Raw genomic sequence first — 25,901 nt, forward strand, 5'->3', positions numbered from 1 at the left:
ATCAATGAATACAATCATATACTGATCCAACATCGGCCTGTATACGTGGTTCTTGAGGTCCATGAATGCGGCTGGACCATTAGTGAGCCCAAAAGGCATCACCACGAACTCGTAATGACCATAATGATTCTAGAAGGCCTTGTTCTGCACATCCTCCTCTCTGAACCTCATCTGATGATATCCCAAAATGTAGATCAATCTTGGAAAACAAAGATACACCTTCAATTTGGTCACACAAATCATCAATCCTCAGGAGTTGATAACAATTCTTCACTGTTAGCTTATTCAGCTTCCAGTAGTCAATACAGATCTGATGCAACCCATCATTCTTCTTCACAAATAGAATTGGTGCTCCCCATGGCGAACTGCTCGGTTGCATGAAACCCTTTCCTAACAAATCCTACAGCTATGTATACAAACCCTACATCTACAGAGGATCTAACTGATATGGTGTTGTGGCCACCGGAGCTGCACCTGGAACCAAGTCAATCCTAAACTCCATCTGTCTGTCCGGAGGTACCCCAGACATGTCCTTTGGAAACACATCCTGGTAATCTCGTACAATCGACACATCATCCATAGTCGCCATACTCTTATCTGGTGTATCCATAATATATGCAACATATCCAGAACAACCGTGCTGAAGATAGCATCTGGCCCTAGCTACTGAACATCGAATCGGACCACATTGTGCACTCTCCCCCTGAACCACTAATTCTTATCCACTTGGGGTCCGAAGACATACCAAATGACACTCAAAATCAATCACTTCTCCATTGGGCCTCAAAAATTCCATCCCTATAATAACCTTGTTCCCACCTAAAGGAATGGGAACCAAATCGATCGGATACTACTCGTTGATCATCTCAAGAATACAACCCCGATGGACAGTCCAACTACACTGGACAGATCGATCATATGTAATCTCAACCTCTAAGGGGCAATACAGCTCCCCCGGAGCTCCAACAAACCTTTTGCTAAGTGGAAGCGATAAAAAAGATCGGTTAACCCCCGAATCAAACAATGTCAATGTAGAGATACCGTTAACGAGGAAATATCCTAAAATAAAACACACAAATATAAGAAAACGATCAATATAAACAAAGAGATAAAGAGAAGATACATACATGTCACGACATCAGGTGTTGCTCCAGTCTCGTCGGCTATCAGCTGAAAATCCCTGCTCCTCGCAACAAGCGCATCCGCCTTGGCTTGGTTGCCATCATTAATCCGTAAAGTCGTTGGAACGGGTGCTACCACTAGTCCTGCTGCTGCCAAACATGGATAACTGGACTTCTTATGGCCCCTCTGATTGCAAAGGAAGCAAATCAGATCAGATACCAGAGTAGCGGTGGTAGTAGCAGTACAATCCCTGCTAATATGACCCGTCCAAACGCGCTTGCAGCAACTAGAATCACCCACCCTGCATGCCCCATCGTGCGTCTTGCCGCACTTGCCACATCGGCTCCAGCCCTGCTGACCTCTCGATTTCGAAGAAAAAACCTTGGACCTCTTTCCCATATTCTTTGAACCCTGAACCTAATCCAACTTCCTCCTCCTCTACATCTCTAAATCAATCTCTCACTCCCTAGTCCTCGCTATCATATAATCCAGTGTATTGCAACTGGATCGGATAACTAATTGTTGGATATCACTCCTCAACATCTCATTGTATCTTGAATTCTTCATTTCCTCATCCACCACATACTATGGAACCAACAACGCCCTCTCATGAAACATAGCGGTGATCTTAGCCACTCTCTTAGTAGTCTGGCGGAGATCCTGAAACTCTCGCACCAACTGTTGGACCTCAATCACAGGTGCAAAATCAGCCCGAAATCTCGTCACAAAATCCTCCCAAGTCATGGATTCAATCGCCTTGGCTCCCAAGGCAAGTCCTACCTCCTCCCACAAATTTCAGGCTCTGTCTTTCAGAAGAAAGGAAGAAAGTCTAACCTTTTCGCCATTGAGACCACTGCTAGTGCAGAAGGCATTAGTGACATCCGCTAACCAAGGTCATCTCTTGATCGAGTCCTTCTTCCCGAAGAACTCTAGTGCTCCACATGCTCGTAACTGACATAAAGTCAAAGTGTGAGCTCCTATCATCGCTACCATATAAGAACGGAACGAGACCAAATGCTCCTCTAAAACCTCCATGATACCCTCCTTGATCGTACTAAAGATCAAAGGAGTCTGATCGAGTATGTTGCGGGTAACCTCAGACGAAATGAACTCCTACATCTGATCATCCAACTGCCCAGATCCAGAACTAGATCCTTAACACTCACCAACACCAAAACCAGTGCCCGGTCTTCCTCGAGTGACCATCACACTGAAAATAGACCATTCAAACCATCAGAACACGTATAAATATATATCGAGGAGTATCATACTCTACAAGCGTCCTGGTATCATCGTAACTCTCCATGACTCAAGTACAGATCCTCTGCTTCCAGTAGTATGGGCCCATACTACCTTCCATATCTATCTATACTTTCCTGAAGGATCGCTCTGAATCCTCCAAGTCACTCCTTATCTATAGATGCAATCCTCAATAAGATAAGGCTCCCAACACTAAATCTCTTCCTAGGTTTTGCTAGGGCAACCACCATACTACTCCCTACCATCAGTTGCATAAGAAACTCACCTTAACATCCTCTATCTAGCTCACAAATACAATTACATATCACCGACACTAGATAATTCTTCGAATGAAAGGTCTAACACTACAACAGTTGGACACAAATAAGAGTTGCATAATAGAGTTAAACCTAACCTTCTAAAATTATTTACTCTCGACTATATGTAACTTAGTATACTCGCTTAATAGCAATTTGAGGTTAATGGAAACTCCTAGAAGCACAAAGCAAGTTGCATTTGAGCATCGAGTAATCGGAACAAGCATAACCTAAATAGGAAATCCTATCACTAATTGATAAGTATTGGCATAGAAATCAACAAGATCATACAGGAGGCATATAAAGTCATCTCTCCTAGCATTCTATCATGCAAATCCTGAGCAGATCCTTAGCCCTAACTAGTATGCGATTCATAAATTCAAAAATCAAAGAATATCATAAGACATGTTTGGGTATTTTGGGAAAACTCACTTGAGCTCAGTCAATTGCATGCGCCACGCATCTTTCTTTTATTAGTAAACTCTTTTTGTAAAATGTTTCCTTTTTGTCAAAAATTTACCAAATCCTCAGTTTGAGTTCAGCCATATTTTGAGTTCAAACACAATCGAGAGTATGCCCGAAACCCTTAAACCAAGGCTCTGATACCAACTTGTAATGATAATGAAATTAAGAACAAAAATTTTGATTTTTATATTAATAAAACAAATATCCAGAACAATATCACAAAACCATAGTGAAATCAATGTATATCCAATAACATCTAAGTACAATCAGAGACATATAAAATGTAGAACAATGTTATGTGTGCATTACAATCATCCCGGGATCTTCTCCTTCAAACTAGAAATACCTGAAACATAAACTGAAAACCCTAAGCACAAAGCTTAGTGAGTTTCCCAAAATAACACATACCATAGATATCAACAATATAATGGGCCCTACCTATCATCGGACCCTGCTCGGCATCGGGCCTCTCCCGGCTTCGAATCCCACTCGTAACAGATCTGCCAGTCATCAGGCTGCGCCCAGTATACATACAAACACATAAACACATGCAATAATAAGAAAGATAAATAACATACAATATAATCATCAACCCCGCCCAGTATACATATAAACACATAACGCATGCAAAAGTCACACGGAAAACTAGCATCCTAATCATACCAAATCATGGGCCGGATTTAGTACCTTCGACCTGCTAAACATAATGAGGAAACTCACCTCAAGCTGCTGAATCTCTCTGATAAAATCTCGGTATGCTAATTCGGAAAATCCTCGTGCTAACATCAACAAATAATATCCAATTATTAATTGGATCTCGGTTCATAATCAGGAATCTAAATTACTTGTCCAACATCGATGGTAAAAGGCCATTTTACCCTTTACCTACTTGGCCTTAAACCAAGGCCTAACCCATTTCCTCAAAAGGGCCCAAATTACTAAATGGCATCCCAAGGCCCAATATGGCCTAACTTCCTAATTGGGCCCAAAATCATCATGGACCTAATCCCAAGAAAGCCCACAGTCTATCCATGGGCCAAAGTCAGAAGTCCAATGGACCAACAAGGGCCAAACCCTATAAAAGTCAACCCAAAAGTCAAATAGTTGAGTATGATGGGCGTGCTCAGGCTTAAGTTTGGTGTACTCCTTCTGGAGCTAGTACACACAGCGTACGAGCAGACTATGCCCCGGGTACTTCACAGACAACCAAACCAACCTATTAAGCACTTAATCAGTTAAGCAATCATGCCAAACTCTCTAATTTGATCGTAAATGGTGACCTAACATGTAAAGTTGGCAACTTTACTCTCATTCATGTCATTATAAGACCCAAAACTAAAAAAAACCATAACAAGGAACCTAACAGGCGCATGGACCAAAATAAGTCATAAAGGTTGCATTTATATAGACAAGAGACCTTAAATGTGCTAAGATATAACATCCATGGCTTCTGGAGTAGACCATAATCTCAAATATGGCTAAAATACCCATAAATGCACAAATGACACCCTAAGTTTGATCTAGCATAAAGAACCATCAAGATGAGAGCTTTTTTCCTTAAATGATTTGTTAAGATGGAGATAACTCTGGATCTACAAGCTCAAGTCAATCCCAAGCAACCTCCAAGTGTTCTTCTTATTCTACTTCACCAAAAACACCACCAAAACTCACTTTGAAGCTCAAATCTCACAAATAACAATTAGGGTTTTAATTTTAGGGTATAAAGAGATGGAGGTTGCTCAATAGAAGGTCCAAGGGTGTCTTTAAGTTGTTTAATTAGGGAACAAACCCTAAAAATTAGGATTTGCCCTGCATTACATATTCCGTGCGTAATCCCACATATGCCCTGTTGGGTAATGTGTCTAAGTCCATAACTATATTTGGTATGTACTTGACCCGATTTAGCATGGTCAATTTGGGTTGCATGGCATCAGAACAATTTGGATAGACATTCTATGAGAAGAGGATATTTATGTTTTCTTAATATATTATAAGTTCTAATACATTAATATGAAAGTATGTTATTTAATTAGTATTGATCAAGAATTAGTTTGGAATTAATTTTGTGATCAAAAGAGACTAATTAAATAAATGGGGATGGATTTGCTAAATCATTCAATCTTATAAAGTGGGGTTATGATCCATAGTTCATCATGTTGGGCTAACCCATGTGGTGACCCATGGATACTCAATGGAGGTTAAAACCCACAGATCATGAGGAATGTTGAAAGTCATGAGTTACATGGTGTAACCCTAATATACACACTATATAAAGAAGCCTCATACTAGCAAAATCGACACATTAAGATACACAAGTGAGGGCTAGCCGATATTGGTGCAATATAATCTTCTCTCAAGTTATTCTAATTGTTGGTGGTGTTGTGTGAAGCATTTGAGGCATCACATTTGGGGTGCTAGGCTCACAAAGTCTTAAGCAATCAAAGCTACAAGAAAGTTATGTCATTCTACTAGAACTTTGTATTACATATACCCTATGATATGCTAGTTAGGATGAAACCTTCGTAAAATGAATGTTTGCATATATAATAGAGAGAACATAGATCCAAGGTTTCTAGGGTGGCATGCACACCATAGGAGTGTTAGAATGCTCAAAACTCATCAGTGGTATTAGATCATAGGCTTGTTTTCAATTATACTTGATGCTACTTGCTAAAAAAATCGCTTTTCTGGTTACTGTTCAGTGAACTCGTTGAGTCCACTGGGCGACTCGATGAGTCCATGTTGAAATTCATCCAAATCATCGAGTTGGTTCTTGCACTCGACGAGTCGGAGGCCCAGAGTGCGGAATTTCGAGTTTCAATGTTGGAATTGGACTAGAATCATTATCCTAAATTTTTTTAGACTCTTAAACCTGTTTTTGATGTGGTAATGATGGTGCTTATCCAATTTCAAAGATAATTGTCAAAGTTTCAAGTTTTATATTAAGCTCGAATGATTCTTGAAAAATTGTTGATATATATGAATTATGCATGGTTATGAGTTTTGTTAGATCATAGAAATTATTTGACATGTCTGTTAGTTTAATTGTTGATCTAAATGCTTTTTAGTGAACTCCATAACTTGTCCTCAAGTTATGGAATTCAAAGAGTCTTTTCCATTAAATTCATTAAATTCATTAAAACTCATAAGTTATAGAAATGAAAGGTTTTGAATAGTTCAAAACATGCCCTCAAGTTTTGGAATTTTTAAAGTCACTTTAGAAAACTTTAATTCTAAACCCTAGAATTTTAAAAGTTTAAAATTCAGCCATTATACTTTATAATATTATAAGTTAATATATATATATATATATATATATATATATATATATATATATATATATATATATATATATATGTGTGTCTGTGTGTGTGTGTATAAGATCAAGTCAGTCTTACCGGTAGTAGGCCTCATTCACGAAGTCGGTCTATAAGGTGGTATAAGGATGTTGCCTATAAAATGTAGCTTATTGGGTGTCCACTCTCACCCACCGCTTCCTTGACTGGTGGAGGGTCGTTAGCTAAACGGGTAGGATAGGACACTAATTCTCATTAAGTATAATGATAATTATAAAGTAACTAAATCTTTTATAAATTCCAAATCTTAGTTACTTTAGGAAAATGTGAAATTGGTGCTAACCCATGAAATTACGCTTTGCACCTTGCTAAGTCGTTAGTGGAGCGTGTGTGGTTAATCGACACACTAACTTGGACTAACAAGGGTCACAAAGGGTGGCTTAAGGTTTATCATAGATCGGTGGAGCGTGTGTGGTTAACCGACAAATCGATTAAGTGATAAAATTAAGAGTACCAAGTTAATTTTCATGGTTATTCACACCTTGTTTGTGATCCTCAGTATCCCAAGCACAAACTTGAAGGGCATAATCGACATTTAAACATGCCATTGAATTGTTCAATGAATCTCAAAAGATCTATGAATTTTAATCCAATTAAAACCTGATACCTATTTTGTTTTTCATGGTGAAAATTGGTAAATCGTCATTTACCTACCTTCAATTATGTTGTAGCTTGTATTACGGCATCCCTCTTCCAAGTTATAAAATATTGTGTTGGGTCATAACCTTAATATTTCATTTGGGTGTCTTATTAAGGACTCTTTATCTAATCTAAACTTGTCTTTCTTCCTTTTTCAGATGTCTTCCAACAATGCTTCTGGCTCAAACCCTACCGGCTCCTTCTTTCTCATGAACCTTTGTGTGAGAGTCATCTTTGATTGAACTAATTTCAATGATTGGATTAGGAACATAAGGATGGTCACTCCTTATGAGGACAAGGAATATGTCCCTAACATGGAGCTTAAGGTCATCGATGAGTCATCTGCTACTCCCGAGGAGATTGCTAAGTACACTACCCATGAGAAGGATGCTACTAAGGTATCTTGTATCATGTTGATTACCTTGATAGCAGAAATCTAGAAATCCTAAGAAGATTTCTACCCTTATGAGAGGCACCTAGACCTGATAGAAAGATACCATCAGAGTGCTCGTCAGGAAAGGTATGAAATCATCACCTCCATGATAACAATAAAAATGAAGGATGGAGAGTCCATCATGGGCCACCTGCAGAAAATGCAAAGATTCATGGACCGTTTGCTAAAGTTAAATGTGAACTTTGATGAGGAGTTAGCAATAGATATCGTTCTACACTCCTTACCCTCCTATTATGATCAGTTCCACATGACCTATCATATGAAAAAGGAGGAGGTCACACTTAGCAAACTTGAAGGACTGCTGAAAGTAGTCTCAAAGGTAAGAATGTTGTTACCACTCGTACTACCGCCCCTGTTCTGGCAATCGGGCAAGGAAAAGGGGAAAAGAGGAAGACCCCTTTGAAGGGTACCAAGGGAAAGTCTCTTGATGGCTCCTCTTCGAGTGGAACCAAAGGTGGTTCTACCACTCCCTCTTCCAACCCAAAGGATGCTCAATGCTTCTACTGTAAGGAAAATGGGCACTTTAAGCGAAGCTGTCCCAAGTGCTTGCAGGATGTTAAGGATGGCAAAGTGAAACCCACCCATGTAGGTATTTACACTATATTTTCTAATAACTCATCACATACTAATTATTGGGTCCTTGATACAGGGTGTGGAATTCACATTTGTTCTGATTTGTAGGGCCTAAAAGGAAGTGAGGATGTGGAGCACGAGAAGATAAACTTGATCATGGGGAGTAGGAAAGTTGTCTCCATGATTGGAGTTTATTCTTTATTGCTTAGTAGTGGGTTAATATTAGATTTGAATAAATGTTATTACTTGTCTAAAATGGCGAAACATATTATTTTCTTTCATTGTTTTTACAAACAAAGATTTACTTTTCCATTTGATAATAAATGTGGTGGTATTAATGCTTTTTATAATGGTGTTTTTTTTATTTTAAAGCATTACCTTGTGATGGTGTATATGAAGTGCCCATATCCTTAATCTAGTCCCTACCAAAAAGGTTGTCAAAACACCTCACGAGATGTGGACTTTGAAAGTTCCCACTTTAGACCACATCAAGGTTTGGGGTTGGCAAGCTTTTGTGAGGCGTGGGACTTACGACAAGCTCGAACCTCGAAGTGAGCGATGTATTTTAATCGGCTACCCACAAAAATCTTTTGGTTATCTCTTCTACAGACCGAGCGACAATGTCGTCTTCGTTGCAAGGAGAGGAGTCTTTCGTGAGAGAGAATTCATAAGACAAGGAAACAGTGGGAGGCAAATTGACCTTGAAGAAATTCAAGAGTCAAGCGGTGAAGGAACCTCAGACACTAGCAATCAACCTAAGGAGGAAATTTATGTTGAGCCAATAGATGAGTGTGTACCTCTGATACATTCCACAAGAGTTAGGAGCACACCTGATTTTTATTATGGTTTCCATATAACTATAGAAGGTGGTGCATTTATCAGTGATAGTACACTGGTAAATTCAGATGAGCCTAACAACTTCAAGGAAGCTATGGCAGGGCCTGAGTCTGGCATGTATGACAATAAAGTTTGGAACTTGGTTGACAATGTACTGGGTCGTAAGACAGTCGGGTGAAAATGGATCTTTAAGAAGAAGACTAACATGGAGGGGAAGGTACATAATTATAAGGTGCGACTAGTTGCGAAGGGCTTTACTCATATTCCGGGAGTTGACTATGATGAGACCTTCTCACCAGTAACGAAGATTAAGTCTACTAGAGTTATGCTAGCCATAGCTGCATTTCATGATTATGAAATATGGCAAATAGATGTCAAAACCGCTTTCCTTAATGGAAAGTTGGCTGAGGATGTTTACATGAGTCAGCCAGAGGGTTTTGTTGGTGAAAAGTACCATAATAGAGTGTGTAAGCTTGAGAAATCCATCTATGGATTAGAACAAGCATCTCGTAGATGGAATCTTTGTTTCGATGAGAAAGTCAAAGAGTTTGGCTTTTCAAGGAGCGAGGATGAGTCCTGTGTATATGTTAAGGCTAGAGGGAGTATAGTTAGTTTTTCGGTATTGTATATGGATGACATACTACTCATAGGAAATGACATCCAAACCTTGCAGGAGGTTAAGTCCTGGCTTGGGAAGTGTTTCGCTATGAAGTACCTTGGAGAAGCTGTCTATATCCTAGGGATAAGGATATTGAGAGATAGGAGTAAGAGACTAATTGGTCTTAGTCAAAGTACCTACTTGGATAAGGTGTTGAAAATATTCAGCATGTAAGAATCCAAGAAAGGTGACTTACCAATCCAGTGTAACGCCAAACTGAGTAAGACTCAGAGCCCGAGTACAGAGGCTGAGATAACTGAGATGAGTCGAGTACCATATGCTTCCGTTGTAGGCTCAATCATGTATATTATGACTTGTACTCGCCCCGATGTGGCTTTCGCTTTGAGCATGCTCAGCAGATATTAAGGGAATCCAGGAAAGGCTCACTGGACTACGGTGAAGAACATTCTCAAGTACCTATAGAGGACTAAAGACTGGGTCCTTACCCTTGGTGGGTGTGATAACTTAAGAGTAGTGGGGTATAGTGATGCCAGTTTTCAGACTGACAGGGATAATTTCCGCTCTCAGTCAGGCTGGGTCTTTACCCTAAATTAAGGAGCAATTACTTGGAAAAGTTCCAAGCAGGAGAAAGTAGCTGATTCAAGGTGCGAATCAGAGTACGTAGCAGCAAGTGAGGCGGCGAAGGAGGCAATAAGGCTAAAGAACTTCATTGGAGACCTTGGAGTTATACCAGCTATAAAGGAGCATATGGAGATTTTCTGTGATAACGCGAGTGCAGTTTCCTTAGCCAAGGAACCAAGGGATCACGGCAGATCCAGGTAGATCGACAGACAATGCCACTTCATTAGACATCAAATAAGAAGAAGGACTCCTCGTGGCATAGAGGGTATCATCGGATGAGAACCCAGCAGACCCCCTTACAAAGAGACTGTGTATGGTTAAGCATTTACAGCATGTGAGGCGCATGACGGTTGTTGGACTATTATGGATGTTGGAAGATGATCATGCTCAGGAAATACACCATGTTGTGCCACCATGACGGATGTTGGACCATTAACGTTCACGAGGTGCCACCTGTGCATCATGATGCTGCACTATGGTTAAGATGGTCCATCATGTGTGTTGTTGATGTTTACGGGTTGTATGACATGGTTGAATCTTCTAGAAGATGTTGCATGGTGGAATATGATTGATTATCACCATTCATGGCCCTATGGGCCAATGGGCTTGGCCCGTTAAGGTTTTGGGTTCGACCCTTTAAATATAAATACACTCATATCTCCATTATAATATATGTAAAAAATTTCAAGGGAGTAAATATTGTGAGGTTGAGATAACTACTTTGCATTAGTTAGTAAGCAAGAGAGATTCTTTTGTTTTGAGAACTGAAGTGAGGTGTAACATTTATATGTGATTGTAATTGTTCTTGGAGTTAATAAAATCCTATATCTTTTGTTTTTTTGTGGACGTAGGTCACCTTGACCGAACCACATTAAATATTGTGTTCTTTTGATTTACGTTGTTCAAATTTGTTATTTCTGCAAGCTCACCGATGTTTGTTTTTAATATTTGTTTGAAGTGCTTAACTTGTTTTGCTATCACCCAAAATTTTCAAATAAATGAGTTTTAAAATTTTGAAAAAAAAAAAAAAACTATTAATGTAGAGCCTCTTGCCATAAGTTTTTACAATGGTGGCACTATATCAAAAGTTTAAAACAAATTGTAAATAGGCAACATATACAAACAACACATAAATAAACTTACTAGTAAAAAGTCTCGTAAAAAATAACTTTCATTGTGGATTCTGTTAGTTCGAATCTCGATGCCTTCCACGATAAGACCATTTTTCCAGTTTAAATGCTTAACCTCCTCAAACACCATCTCAACCTCCCCATCATCTCCTTCATTGCATGCGAATTCTCCCAACTTCAATTCCATCCACCCATCCTTGCGTTTATAAGGATACATACATGTTTCTTCCAGATTCAATATTCTACTACTAACCCTTGGTCTTAGAAGATACACACCTTCGGTCTCCATTCTTATCCCACCAAAGCTCACCCTTGTTTTTGCTGGCACAGAAAGTCCCCTGCAATCGCTAGTAGTTCGAAAAATGAGATATGCAACATATGGATTGTTTGGTGACAGCATTGCAGATGAAATTTTGCCATGGATTGCAAGCCAACATACGTGTTTAAGTATGCACACCTCCGCAAACCTACACAATAGGAAACATATGTGGATGGTTGTGTATACAATCATCAGTTAGATCATACTCCCATTAGGACCATACTTTGCTTTGCTAGAGCTGTTCAATTTGGATATATATTGAAAATTAAGAGGACATTCATTGTCTTTTGCATAGATCAAAGATAGAGATCGAATCTCTTCTTAGGTGGGAAACAAATTGTAATATTTGTTTCAAGTCTTGGTGAAATGCATGTGAAATATACTATAACTTGTTATATATTTATTTTTGTATAAAAGGGTGAGGGAGACCTTGATTCAGGTATATGTTGCCAATCCCAATAGCGAGGTTCATCTTTCCATGCAATTGATAGCTCTTTTGCCCCCAGCATATAACACCTTTTCCCACTCTCCCTATCTAGCTGGAAGCACTGTTATGGAATAATGAGAGACCAAATCTTAGAGAAGCCATGTTCAACAATTAAATAGAAAGAAAACATTTTCCTTATCAAGCAAGGTATTAATTTTTTTTAAATGTTTCATGAGTTGTATTTTGGAAAGTCTTTATAGTTTCATGCAATTTAACGGGCACACAGATCGAAGAGGATATGTAGACGTATTTTACAAGGAAAAGGGAAATAACATATCAAAAGGATGATATATGAGTCTGATAATGGAAAATGTGAGTCCGATAAGACCATCTGGCTTTCAAAACTTTTGCAATGCCATGTTTCCACTATTTCCAAGCCAGTTCTTTCTAAAGTTGAAAACCTTGCAAGTCTTATCTTCCTATATTTAATGTTATATTTATACTATATATTTTAAACTATATATTTAATCTACCATTCTAATAAAACACTCCTAACTGCGACATATAGATTTCAACAACAATCATCCTTCAATGTTAAATTCCTAATTTGCCATTCCTTCATATATTATGTCGATTACATTACATATACTGCTCATGTGACATTGTAACTAATATCTTATTTTATGTGATTTTCAAAACTTAACATATTCACTCTAATAAAGTCCCCGTATAACAATCAAATCCGTCAAAATCCTTTAAAATAAGGAACTGATAATCCCTTAAAATAAGGAAGTCATAATTCGGGTAAAAATAAGGAACTTTACTACTCATTATCATTTACTTATCCCTGTTATTTTTTAATTTTACATTTAAGCTCCCTAAGTAGTATTTATTTTAATAAGTTTCATAAATGGTCCATATTCGTTAAATAAACAAATTCATTTTCCAAAAATTTGTATGAAATTTCGACGTTACAAAACAATTTATTCACTCGAATCAACTACCTGAAAATCAAGAAGTGATAACAATTTATTCACTCGACGTTACATTAATATTTAAATCTTAAATCTTAAGAGATTTATAGTAATTACAAATATATTTGAACAATTTTCTTAGAATTATGAATATTGTATTGATGTAGACGTTTATTGCAAAACTGATGTCACATATATGCAAAATTAGTTGGCATTGTACTGATATAGATAGCCTAAACAGCATTAAAGCTACTTTTGGAACCAAAAACCAGCGAAGAAATTGCTTCCCAATGAAGACTTCACGGTAATCCGAAGGCATAAAAAACTTCCAAATGGAATTGGAATCTGCCACCGAGTTGAATACTATCTACATTGGTCAACTCAACACATATCCATGGACTTTAGGGATAGTATCTCGGGTAGTTGGCCTTCCGAAAACACCGAAATACTTATTACAAATGGCGTGGAATAACCTCTATCAATGATATTTTGGTTATGTTGCTTGCATGAATTAATTAAGGTTATAAGGCTATTAGGTGTGGGCAACGATTTCCTATGTTATTACATGTTATAACATAAAGTTGGGGTGGTGTTCCCTATGTTATTAAATGTTATAGCATGGTGTTAAAATTAGAGAGATAGAGAGAATAAGAGGAAAACGGTGATTTGATTGGGTGTTACCTCTCGTTCCCGTTACCACATCCTAATAACACAACATCTAATAACACAAAGTTGCAGTGGTGTTGCGTTTTTAGGGTAAATAGTCATAATAACATGAGTAAAGTTAGCTCTAAAAAACTATAGTGGAAAAAAGGATAACAAAAAACGTATTGATTATGATGAATGTTTTGCAATTGATAAAATCATGCATCCAATTCAACATCCCATGTATTTTCGATAAATTAATCTATCCATCTTTCTTTTAGTTATTTCTAGGTTGTACATTATTTTAATTTAAAGTTTAATATTCCAAATAGCTTTTTTCTTTTTTTTCCCCTGCCACTTCCCCACCATCGCAACCGTCACCGCCATCATCACTACCACCACCTCCGCCACCAACCGACACAACCATTTTCACCTTTGTCACCTCTATCACCACCACCTCCTCCTCCACCAACAACCATATAAGATTAATTATTTTGTGAACAAACATATATGTATAATCATTATATTAGGCATATATGTATAAACACGTATAATCATATATGATTATACATCTCTGCAATAATATAATGATTTACGATTAGTCATATCTCGCCATGCTAGTATACTAGTTGAGGTTGAATCTAAAAAACTCTATTTTTTTCAGATACTCAGTAGAAACGTCGTGTGTGTTTGTGTGTCTATATATATATATATATATATATATATATATATATATATATATATATATATATATATATATGGGAAAAAGGAATATACATTACAGCCCCACCGCTTAGGTACTAAACCTCTTGAAAATAAATTGTTTTACTATATAAAGATTACGTTTAATGGATTCACGATTAATACTTCAAGATGTAAATTCAAGATCGATACAAAAGGGTTTTGGGTTTCGAGTTTAGGGTGTAGGGTTTAGGTTTATGTTTAGGGTTAAGGTTTAGGGTTTAGGGTTTAGGGTTTAGGGTTAGGGTTTAGGGTTTAGTGTTTAGATTTAGGGTTTAGGGTTTAGCTTTAGTGTTTAGGGTTTAAAATTTAGGGTTTAGGTTTAGGTTTAGGGTTTAGTAATGTTCACTTGGATGAAGAAATAAACGATAATTGAGGAATGAAAACGGAGATGATAAAACGATAATGAAAGAAAGAAATGTTATGAAGAATGATATATTTACCAAGTGAAACCAAACCGGTTATATTTAGCATGTTAAAACGACATATTTTAGAGGTTTAGTACCTAAGCTTAGGTGGGGCTGTAATGTATATTCCCTATCCCCTATATATATATATATATATATATATATATATATATATATATATATATATATATATATAAGATGAGAGAGAGAGAGAGAGAGAGAGAACTTCATCATAGAATGAAAAATATTTGAGACCGCGAAATGAAGTTGGATCACACATTCCTTCATTATTGTTGCAAAGCTCCAAAGCCACCGGCGAGTTGACGTTTTAGTGACCGGAAGGGTATATCATTGGGACCTCCCCCACCACCTCTACAATATCTATTCTTACTACTACCACCCATGTTACTACCACTATCGCAATCATCACCACCTCTACTGCCAGCATCGCTACAACTTCCCTCTTTCGCCACCTCTGCTACCATTACCACCATTAACGCTACCGTCTCCAATAAGTGTGACCACCATTACAAGTGCCACTAAACACCAACGTTACCTATGCTACTATAACCATTGGTACCACTACAACCACCCGCCCACATCACCGTCATTGCCACAATCTTTGGCATAAGTCATATATGAATAATTACTTGTGAGTAGACATATATTAAAAGTAATATATGAATACATCATATATTAATAATCATATATAAGTATACCATTTAATATTCACTTGTGAATATATTTAATTTTGTATTGCCTTGGTTTCTTGTAGTGTTATTTTATGTTCTTGTAAGAGTTTGAATTGAATCTTGAGTTTATACATAATCATTTGAGTTTTTTGTTATCAAATAGCTTCTAGTCCAACGGTATCATGTGTTGTTCTCTCTCCTTAAAGAATGAATAATTCAGGAGTAGATTCGATTTGGTGTTTATCTTTTTTTTTTTTTGAATTTTTTATTTATTTTTTAAGTAAGAAGTTATTATTGTTCATTGGAAATAATTGGTTTAAAACACTATTCCTATTCATGTGTTACAATTTCTTGTAGTGCCCGCATAACAAGTAATGATTGCAAATAGCAACATTAAAAAATGACTGACATTCACTTTCTAATATCATTCCATTTCCTAATTCATGACCAGCTTTTTGGGTTAATTCATTGGTTTGTCATTCCAGGATGTATACTTGTTCATAAACAAATTGGACAATGGCAAGTACCCACTATATTACTGGAAATCGTATCAGTTTATGGATTAAGTGATTAGTAAAAAGAATAAATGGACTCATTTAGAACTATGAAGCAGTTGAAGTTACCTGAAAATCTGTGGCTAGAATGAGTTTATGGAGGAATTAAATAAGATGTTTTGGTTTGGAGACATGTACAATACAAGAACAAATCTATATATATTTTTAGTGATACACTATTATATATATATATATATATATATATATATATATATATATATATATATATATATATATATATATATATATATATATGTGTGTGTGTTCAGATTCATTTGAGACTATTCTAAAAATAATTTTAAAATGCAAAATAAATGGAAAAATCTAAAAATTCTTGTTTTAAATATTATTTTCGGAACTTGAATTAACTAAAAAAAATTCTATTTTTTTGAAAAATACGTGAAATATTCTAATAAAATATTACGCTGTACATATTCTAAAAAAAATTTAAATGCAAAATAAATGGAAAAATCCAAAAATTCTTTTTTTAAATATTATTTTCGGAACTTGAATTAACTAAAAAAAATAAAAAATAAATAAATAAAATAAAAAAATACGTCTCACGGTCTCACAAAATTAGGCTGTATTACATGAAACTAACCATATATATATATATATATATATATATATATATATATATATATATATATATATATATATATATATATATATATATATATATATATATATATGATCCAGGCATGATAGTTTTCAATCTTGCTATGAAAATATATTTCCTTGATAATATTGAGTAAAAGACTTACTTGAATATTCATTGCTTCCCCAATCGTCTTGATGATCCTATCCAACGTAGGGCGTTTCCTTAAGTCCAAGTTAATGCACTCATGTGCAACTTCATTAAATTTTTCAAAGGAACTCATATTAATATGACCTCGGATAAAGGGATCCATTAACTTTTCAAGTCCGCCAACAAGTTTATGGTCGTCATAGTGGCTTCTAACTATGTCGATTAGATATCTTTCCTTAGCATCTCCAAACCGCTTTTCATAAGCCATCGTCCCACTCGACATTTCAAACATTACGACTCCAAATGAGTAAATGTCAGACTCTTTAGAGAGCCTACCTCTTTCGTTGTAAATTGGATCAATGTAATACCTTGTACCAGAAGGCTTTGTACGGATATAGGTCTGTGGCTGATTTCTTGGACCTAATCTTGACAAACCAAAATCACATATTTTGGCTTCCATACTTTCATCTAACAAAATATTTGCACTCTTCATATCTCTATGAATTACTCTCCTGTGTTCCCCAACACCTGAGTGAAGGTACTTTAAACCTCTTGCTGCCCCCAAGCATATCTTCAGGCGTTGTGCCCATGTTAGGCAACGCCTCATATTTGGGTCTTGGAGGTGATAATCAAGGCTTCTGTTTGTAGCATACTTGTAAACTATAATTTTCTCTTTTCCATCATCACAGTAGCCAACGAATGGGATGATGTTTGTATGGTTGAAACTTGAAACCAACTTGAGTTCATTATGAAACTCTTTGTTTCCTTGATAAAGATTACCATCAAGGCGTTTGATGGCTACTAGCTGGTTTTCCCAGTGGTTAGAGAGCCGTCCTCTGTAGACCATACCAAATCCACCGTCTCCGACTACAGCTTCTAAACTGAAGTTTTTTGTGGCACAAATGATCTCATTCAGTGGAATTCGACATTTTTCTAGGTTTATCACCGAAGACATTCTTTTTTATATTGAAGATTATGTATGGTTAATGGTAGTATCATCTTTCCTGTGAATATATATTATATATAGAACCCAGTTTGCTTAGAAGCGCGTACCTATAGTGGTTGTGGCTTAGAGAATCTTATAAAGGTTGACTAGCATCAAGTCGTTTAAAAGTCAAATGTTGTATTATGTATATTTTATCATATATAGCAACTTAGCAAGACATGTAATAGGTGCAAGGACCACTAGGAAGAAGTTCTTTAAAGTCAAGTGTTGTATCTTGTATAATTTTTCTTTGCAAGACATATAATAGGTGGAAGAGTGGGATAAAACTAGTAATGAAATGTTGAAGCTACCACAATAAAATACGTATTTGGAGTTTCACAAACCGAACATTAATCTGGACTTGGTAATACTGTCCTTTTTTGTGATTATTTATTAGTTATAAACCTTGTTTATTTGCCTTTACAACGATGTGATGCATATCTCATACTCTCGGTTGTAATTTTTAAACAGAACAACAAAGCCTGTGGATCAACCATGAAAGAGTCAAATAACACTAGGAACATTTATTATATATGGCTGACTTTTTCTCGTGGCGTGTTTAGTTAGCTGGTTCAAACGGAGTTTAAGGGAATTCGTATTCGAGATAAGGACTTGACAAACTGACATGGAAGAGAAACCCCTTTACTAGGACTACAGATCCTACTTTTTATCTCTCCTAGGCTTGCATAAAAACTCTTTTGTTGGGAACCTATAAATAATACTGCTTGAATCACATTTTAAATCCTACAAAAAGTTTAAAGAAAAAAAAAGCATGGGAGATTGCTAAAAAATCCCAACACAGATGAAACCCAAGATAAAATATTGATAAAGTTTGAAACGGTTGGAAATGTGATTGAACTTTCGGACCATTTTACGACCAAAATAATCAACATTAATTGGATATTTCCTGAGAAATTTGTCATAAATTTCTAATACAGAACACTAAAATAAGAAATATCATTTTCCTCCAACTGAATTTTCCCAACTTCTTCCGACCAAAATAATTCAAATAAAAATGATCTAATATTAATATTTTAATTATTTATTGTTCTTAGTATTACTAACTTTACAATTAATCTAATCATTTTATATATCTTATTTTTGTGAACTTTTATTATTATTATTGTTATTATTATTATTATTATTATTATTATTATTATTTTTGAAGGTTAGAAAATAGCATAATAAAACTATCAACACCTAGATTACAGGTCGAGACCTCTAATTTAAGAGACAAACTTCTACCAAATGGGTTATAGTCCCACATTATTATTATTATTATTATTATTATTATTATTATTATTATTATTATTATTATTCAAATTTTTATTATTATCATCCATATTATTAAAATATTCTTACCTTATTATTAAAACTATTATTAAGTATATTATTATATCAATTATTATTAATAATAATATTTTTCTTTTAGTACTTTTGATCATTTTTTGAGAAATTTATTATTATTATTATTGTTATTATTATTATGCGTTAATAAAATCATTATAGTATTTAGTAATATCCTAATCATTATTCACTATTTGGAAAAAGATCTTCAACTACATATGAATTACAACACAATGATTTTATTACGGACAAACAAGATTGTCATAAAATGTACATGTCGTCCTTTGTGAAATACTATAATGACTTCCGACAACCACGATTTTCTGTCAAAAAGTATACAATCCATTATAAATTTTATGACATACAAAAATATTGTCATATTTTATTGTAAAAAAATAAAATAAAAAAGTCATATATCAATAGTTGCCAAACTTAATATCATATATATCCTTTGTAACTTTCAAAATGACATATTTATTCAAATTTTTATTTTTAGTATTTTTTAAATATTTTTTGTCAAATGACTATTATATCCTTTTGTTAACTATCGTATATGTGTACATCAATAAAAATTTAAAAAATAAAAATAAAAAAATAAAAAAAATAAAAAATCCTTATTATCTCAAATGTGTATGCAAAACATTCTGAAATATCTGTATACACATCCGTCTATAAAAAAACTTTAAACACCTAGACACACTTCACCTAGACACACTTCATCGTGGCATTTTGTCAAACATACGTGTGCAGGATATGCAAACACCTATATCATACACCAAGATTTGCTAAATGCTACGTGGTTTTAGTAAATGTAAGAAAGAATATGCAAACAAAACAAAATTACATACCTATTATAATATCATATATGCGTACACACAAAAGTTTATAAATACCACGTGATTTTATAAAAGTAAGAAAGTGCTTATCTACATCCTTATCATTTCAATTTGAATTTTTTTCAAATTTTGATTTAGAGATTAATATTTATCATTTTGGGATATACAATGATTGTATATGTATGTGGTTTTGTGTATAGACAGATGTGAATAAAGCACAATAGAAGGCAGGCACACAAGCAATTATCCATATAACTTCTAACGGTTAATTATGTTAGGTTTTTGGAATTTAGGGTTCGAGTCTAAAGGGTTTGATTGTGTAAGAAAACAAACAATTAGTGATGATGAAAATCCAGATCATTGAAGATGGAAACCAAGATGTGATTTTTACCCTTCGTCTTTTCCCAGAAAAACTATATGATTTTTTTTTTTAATTATTTGGTACATGCCATGGGGATTGATTGTAAGGTTTATGACATATATATATATATATATATATATATATATATATATATATATATATATATATATATATATCCTATTCTAATAAAACAGTATCAAAACGCCACGTGGCAATCATTCAGCCTCCCCAAATCGAATTTTCCCGCTTAAATGTCTATGTGAATTTCCAAAAATGTCCATTTACTCCATTAAACTCCCAACTCAGCAAATCAGGAACGTGATTTGCTTTCCATTTTAAACTCAATTTCCGAAAACACCTTCACTCATTTTATATGCATTTAAAAACATAAAAAATCAGGGATTTCATATTTAAAACACAAAGATAAGATTGCATATTTTAAAGAATAAATACTCCCTGCAATTCGAAATCAAAATATATATTCCATGTATTCAATAAAAATTTCCATATATTCCATAAAAAATTATAATACTTTTTTTAACTTTTGACTATTTAAATAAATCCCAGCAATTATGGTTAGAAAAGATGAGATTACATATATATCAATCATAATCAATCATACTTTATTGTCATTTGACTTATCTTTCTGCACCCTTTTGATCAATTCTTCTGGGAATATGCTTTTGGTTCACACATCTGCTAAGCACATCAGCTGTGTTATTTCATTGTTCTTCTTTAACTTATGTTTATTACTATTCTTCCATCTCATTGCTATATCAACCGTAAATTTGCATCATTTGAAAAAACAGTTAACATAAATGAATTGACATTTGTTTGAATAGGCAAAAGCGAATATAAATGTAAAGATGCAAGGCAATTCACATTTGTTTTTTATGCTAGCATGAAAGTATGCTTTATAGCATTGTATTTTACTGTTATGTGTTTTTTATGCCACATGGACCAGTTATGATATTTTTTTCTACCAAAGAGAACCTAGCATTATACTTTCATGAAGAAATCAAAGTTCGGATTTTTAATTTTTTTCTCATTATAGTATTGTACTTTCAATGTTATATATGTATGTTGTATAACTGTACGTGCTTAGACTTCATAATTGTCATACAACAGATTAGGAATTCCTAAAACCGAACAGCCAATATCAGCTCCAACAACCAAAGGAATTGAGAGAACCCATGGAGAAATCTTGTGGCAAGAACTGAAGTCGGTGGTTCCACTGTCGGGACGAAGGACGAAGAAAAGAGGAAAAGTGGGAGACAGCATAGAAAGTAATGATGGATAGTTTGGAAGAGCATGTGGTGTGACACGTATAGCTTTTTGGAGCGGTGGATGTACACGTATACAGAAAGACTCACAAATCAATGACACAAAACAAACAGATTATTAAAAAACTAATTAGAAATATAAATAGAGCCAAATTATTAAAAAATAAAAAAAGTGGTCCAATAAAAAAATAAAATAAATAAAATAAAAACTATTCATTAAGAGACTTCAAAATTAAAATATTAAAATATAATGTATCCAAATTAATGTCTTTCACTGAAATGATTATTATTTAGGAAACTCAAACAGCAAATCAACCAAATTTACGAAAAATCTCGCAAGATTTAAAACGGAATCCTAAAAAAATCAGAGTATAAGACTTGATTAAAATACGTTAATATTTAATATATATATATATATATATATATATATATATATATATATATATATATGTATATATATATATATATATATATATATATATATATATATATATATATATGTACCAACTTAATGTTGAATTCCTCTTCTTCTCTATGTTATCTGTATTGTGTTATCTTGTTGAACAAGTCGCCTCTGAATAGGTCATAGTTTTTTGTAAACCATCGTCATCTTCTAAATACTCATCTCAATTAGATCTTGGTTTTATTAATCTTTCATTTGTGTTGTTTGTCTTGCTCAGAGATCAATGGGATTTCGAGGAGATGGAAATGACTAACACATTACCCCCAAATTTGAAGGTATCGATCCCAATAAGAACTACTCCACAATTACATAGGTAACACCTTCAATTTTAAAATATTTACGTTTATAAATCCTAATTTATTTCCATTACCTGGTTTTGTAATCAAGAAATATGAACAATAGATGGAAGGATGTGTTTAATTTTATTAACACTTCCAATTTCACAACCTTTGTCTCGATTTGCAATCGACGCTAGCAAACGGTTTTTAACCTAATTTGTTTGAACCAGAATCTCATGATTTATCTGATTCTTATAAATGATTTTGCATTAGGCTTATTGGTATGCAAACTCTCCATAGACACTAGGCGAATACCTGCACGTTGCGTAGAAACATCTATATAGCTGAAATCTTTATAAATATATGTTTTTCTAAATATAACAATAATAATGTTAAATTTGATATAATAATGCGTATACTAAGTTGATATAGTATATTGATTATTTTGAATTATATGATAATATATACATCTATTAATACTGTATAATCTCAATCTTTTGAATGACCTCTACCTAGAGGTTACTTATGAATAAAATTAAATATAATATATAGTTTAATATTATTTATAGTTGTTGTTATTTTTAATTCATTTTTAAAATTTATTTGTTTAACGTTTTAATTTCTATCAGTGTAATTATTTAAAACATCAAACAATTTTTTTTTATTTTAAAGGTAACAATAAAATCATTTATATAGAGTTATTTTTAACTATTGTTATTGTAAGTTATTTTAAGCTACTTATTTCAAAATTTTTAACGATTATAAAAATATCTTTAGGAAATATTTTAATGAATTTATATTACAATTTAGTTTTTGCATTTAACACTACAATTTATCAGTTTTCACTATTCATAAAATATTCTTTCGGTTTTTTTTTTAAGTGGAACTGAAATTTATATTGAAGTTGACACTATAATGTTATATTTAAATTAACAATTTAAGTATTTTGTCCATACAGTTTAAAAATTGTATCTTTAAACTGATAATGGTTTACATACAACAACATATTAAATCTAATAAATTAAGTATAATATGTTAAAAGTTAAAGACATAACTTTATACGTAGAACTAAAAATATTATTTTAATATTGAAATTTAGTTTATTTTTTATTACACTTTAGGTTTGATACTTATTTATCCTTGTTAACCAATTTATAATCATTATTAGAAAGACACTACAATTTATCACTTTTAACTATTTACAAAATATTCTTTGACTAAATTTTATATTTAAGTTGATCCTGTAAAGTTATATTTAAATTAACAATTTAAGTATTTTATATAAATTGATCAAAAGTTGTAGCTTTAAAATGATAATGGTTTACATACAACATATTAGACCTAATAAATTAAGTATAATATGATAAAAGTTAAAAACAAACTTTATAAGTAGAAGAAAATATACTTTTTTTAATACTGAAATTTAGTTTATATATGATTACACTTTAGGTTTGATATTTTTTTAACCTTATTAACCAACTTATAATAATTATTAGAAAGAAATTGAAAAGTCATGAGAGTTTCAAATGAATGTGGTAAAAGGAAAAAATGCATCGAAGTTTCAAATAAATGTGGTTCAAGAAAAAATGCATTGAAATTTAGTTTATTTTTTATTACACTTTAGGTTTAATACTTATTTATCCTTATTAACCAATTTATAATCATTATTAGAAAGACACTACAATTTATCACTTTTTACTATTTACAAAATATACTTTAGGTTGTTTAAGTTGAACTAAAATTTATATTTAAGTTGATCATGTAAGGTTATATTTAAATTAACAATTTAAGTATTTTATACAAATTGATCAAAAGTTGTAGTTTTAAAATGATAATGGTTTACATACAACATATTATACCTAATAAATTAAGTATAATATGTTAAAAGTTAAAAACAAACTTTATAAGTAGAAGAAAATATATTTTTTTAATATTGAAATTTAGTTTATATATGATTACACTTTAGGTTTGATATTTATTTAACCTTATTAACCAACTTATAATAATTATTAGAAAGAAATTGAAAAGTCATGGGAGTTTCAAATGAATGTGGTGAAAGGAAAAAATGCATGGGAGTTTCAAATGAATGTGGTTCAAGAAAAAATGCAAGCTTTATAAGTATACTAGTCGAATCACCACGCGTCGTGCGAAAATAGAATTATATAGTAAAAATAATAGCTTTTAGCAAATTATTATTTAATATTTTTACTTTGAAACAAAATGTTAGTAGTAAAGCAAATATATAGTTAACATATTAGTTTTATTAAACATTATAGTTTAATTTTTAAGTTATTGTGATATATACAATTATTTGATAATTTTATAAATAGTTTAAAATTGTGTACATTATATATCAAATGAATGATAATATAACGGATAACAAAACGTATGAACAAAAATATGAACTACAATTTTTAGTAACATAAAATAAAAAACATCTATTATAACATTTGTATTATATATATATATATATATATATATATATATATATATATATATATATATATATATATAACGAATAATAAAAAATATGAAAAATAAACAGTATAACTTTTAATAACATAAAACACTGAAACAACTATTATAACATTTATATTAACTCTTCATATTTAAATCACAAATCTCTTCAAATACATTAATGTTTTTAATGAGCAAAACTTTACAACCTTATAAAAGAAAGGAAAATAAAAAGTTATTATTGATTACTAATTAATAATCATAAGTTAAAAACTCTTGAGTTGTAACTAATAAATATACATAAATTAGAGTACTCTTGAGTTGTAGTGTGAGTTTCAAATAAATACCGTACTTGGAAATGTATTATTATATATTATTATTATTATTATTATTATTATTATTATTATTATTATTATTATTATTATTATTATTATAGTCGTCTAAATAATTGGTTTTGATGCATCATTTTAATCTCTTCAATTATTAAACGTAAAGATATTTAATTATAAATTTATAACATACATAGGTGCATATACATGTTAAACAAATCACATATAATATATATATATATATATATATATATATATATATATATATATATATATATATTCGTAAATGTCATATGTAATTATTTTCGTAATAATATGGATAAATTACTTTCATATGAAGAACATATCATGATAAGTCTATGATAACTACATATCAAATGTTCAAAATTATATTATTTTTTAAATATTGTCTTTTAAATATGTTGTGTAGGATAACCCAACAAAAAAATAATAGAAAATAAACATAATCAAAATAAAAAAACTACAACCAAATAAATAAGAGCATTGGGTGGTTGAATATATAAATAAAGATGTTACATAAACATACATTTAAATAAAAAGAAAAAACTAACATTCGTCAACTTTGCTCAAACAAAGAAACCTATATCCATTTTATGAGTCTTCTTTCTTCATTTAACATTATTCAACCATAGAAACTTGATGACAATTCTTCACTAACCTGC

At 32.7% G+C, this 25,901-nt stretch overlaps 2 protein-coding genes across 2 annotated transcripts; both read right to left on the reverse strand.

The window, feature by feature from the left end:
- Positions 1-11,304: 11,304 nt before the first annotated feature.
- On the reverse strand, positions 11,305-11,772 carry LOC145089480 (F-box protein At2g02240-like). The gene is made up of 2 exons (XM_079027913.1): positions 11,412-11,772; positions 11,305-11,318 (listed from the first exon to the last, which is right to left on the reverse strand). Exons 1-2 carry the CDS (start codon positions 11,770-11,772, stop codon positions 11,305-11,307), a joined length of 375 nt encoding a protein of 124 aa, XP_078884039.1.
- Positions 11,773-14,053: 2,281 nt separating this feature from the next.
- On the reverse strand, positions 14,054-17,834 carry LOC145089481 (putative receptor-like protein kinase At5g59700). Its single transcript, XM_079027914.1, has 2 exons — positions 16,896-17,834; positions 14,054-14,200 (listed from the first exon to the last, which is right to left on the reverse strand). The coding sequence occupies exons 1-2, from the start codon at positions 17,832-17,834 to the stop codon at positions 14,054-14,056; spliced, it is 1,086 nt and encodes a 361-aa protein (XP_078884040.1).
- Between the last annotated feature and the right edge of the window lie 8,067 nt (positions 17,835-25,901).

This window comes from Lactuca serriola, chromosome 2 (assembly GCF_051521515.1).
Source record: "Lactuca serriola cultivar US96UC23 chromosome 2, Lser_US96UC23_V15, whole genome shotgun sequence".
Taxonomy (NCBI): Eukaryota; Viridiplantae; Streptophyta; class Magnoliopsida; order Asterales; family Asteraceae; genus Lactuca; species Lactuca serriola.

Excerpts from the sequence above, each read along its gene's own strand:
- LOC145089480 (XM_079027913.1), bottom strand. The coding sequence starts at position 11,772 with ATGCTGTCACCAAACAATCCATATGTTGCATATCTCATTTTTCGAACT.
- LOC145089481 (XM_079027914.1), bottom strand. The coding sequence starts at position 17,834 with ATGTCTTCGGTGATAAACCTAGAAAAATGTCGAATTCCACTGAATGAG. Across the intron at positions 14,201-16,895 it reads GGGAAGCAATGAATATTCAA|GAGGAGGTGGTGGTGATAGA; the intron begins GTAAGTCTTTTA and ends TTGTTGGTGGAG.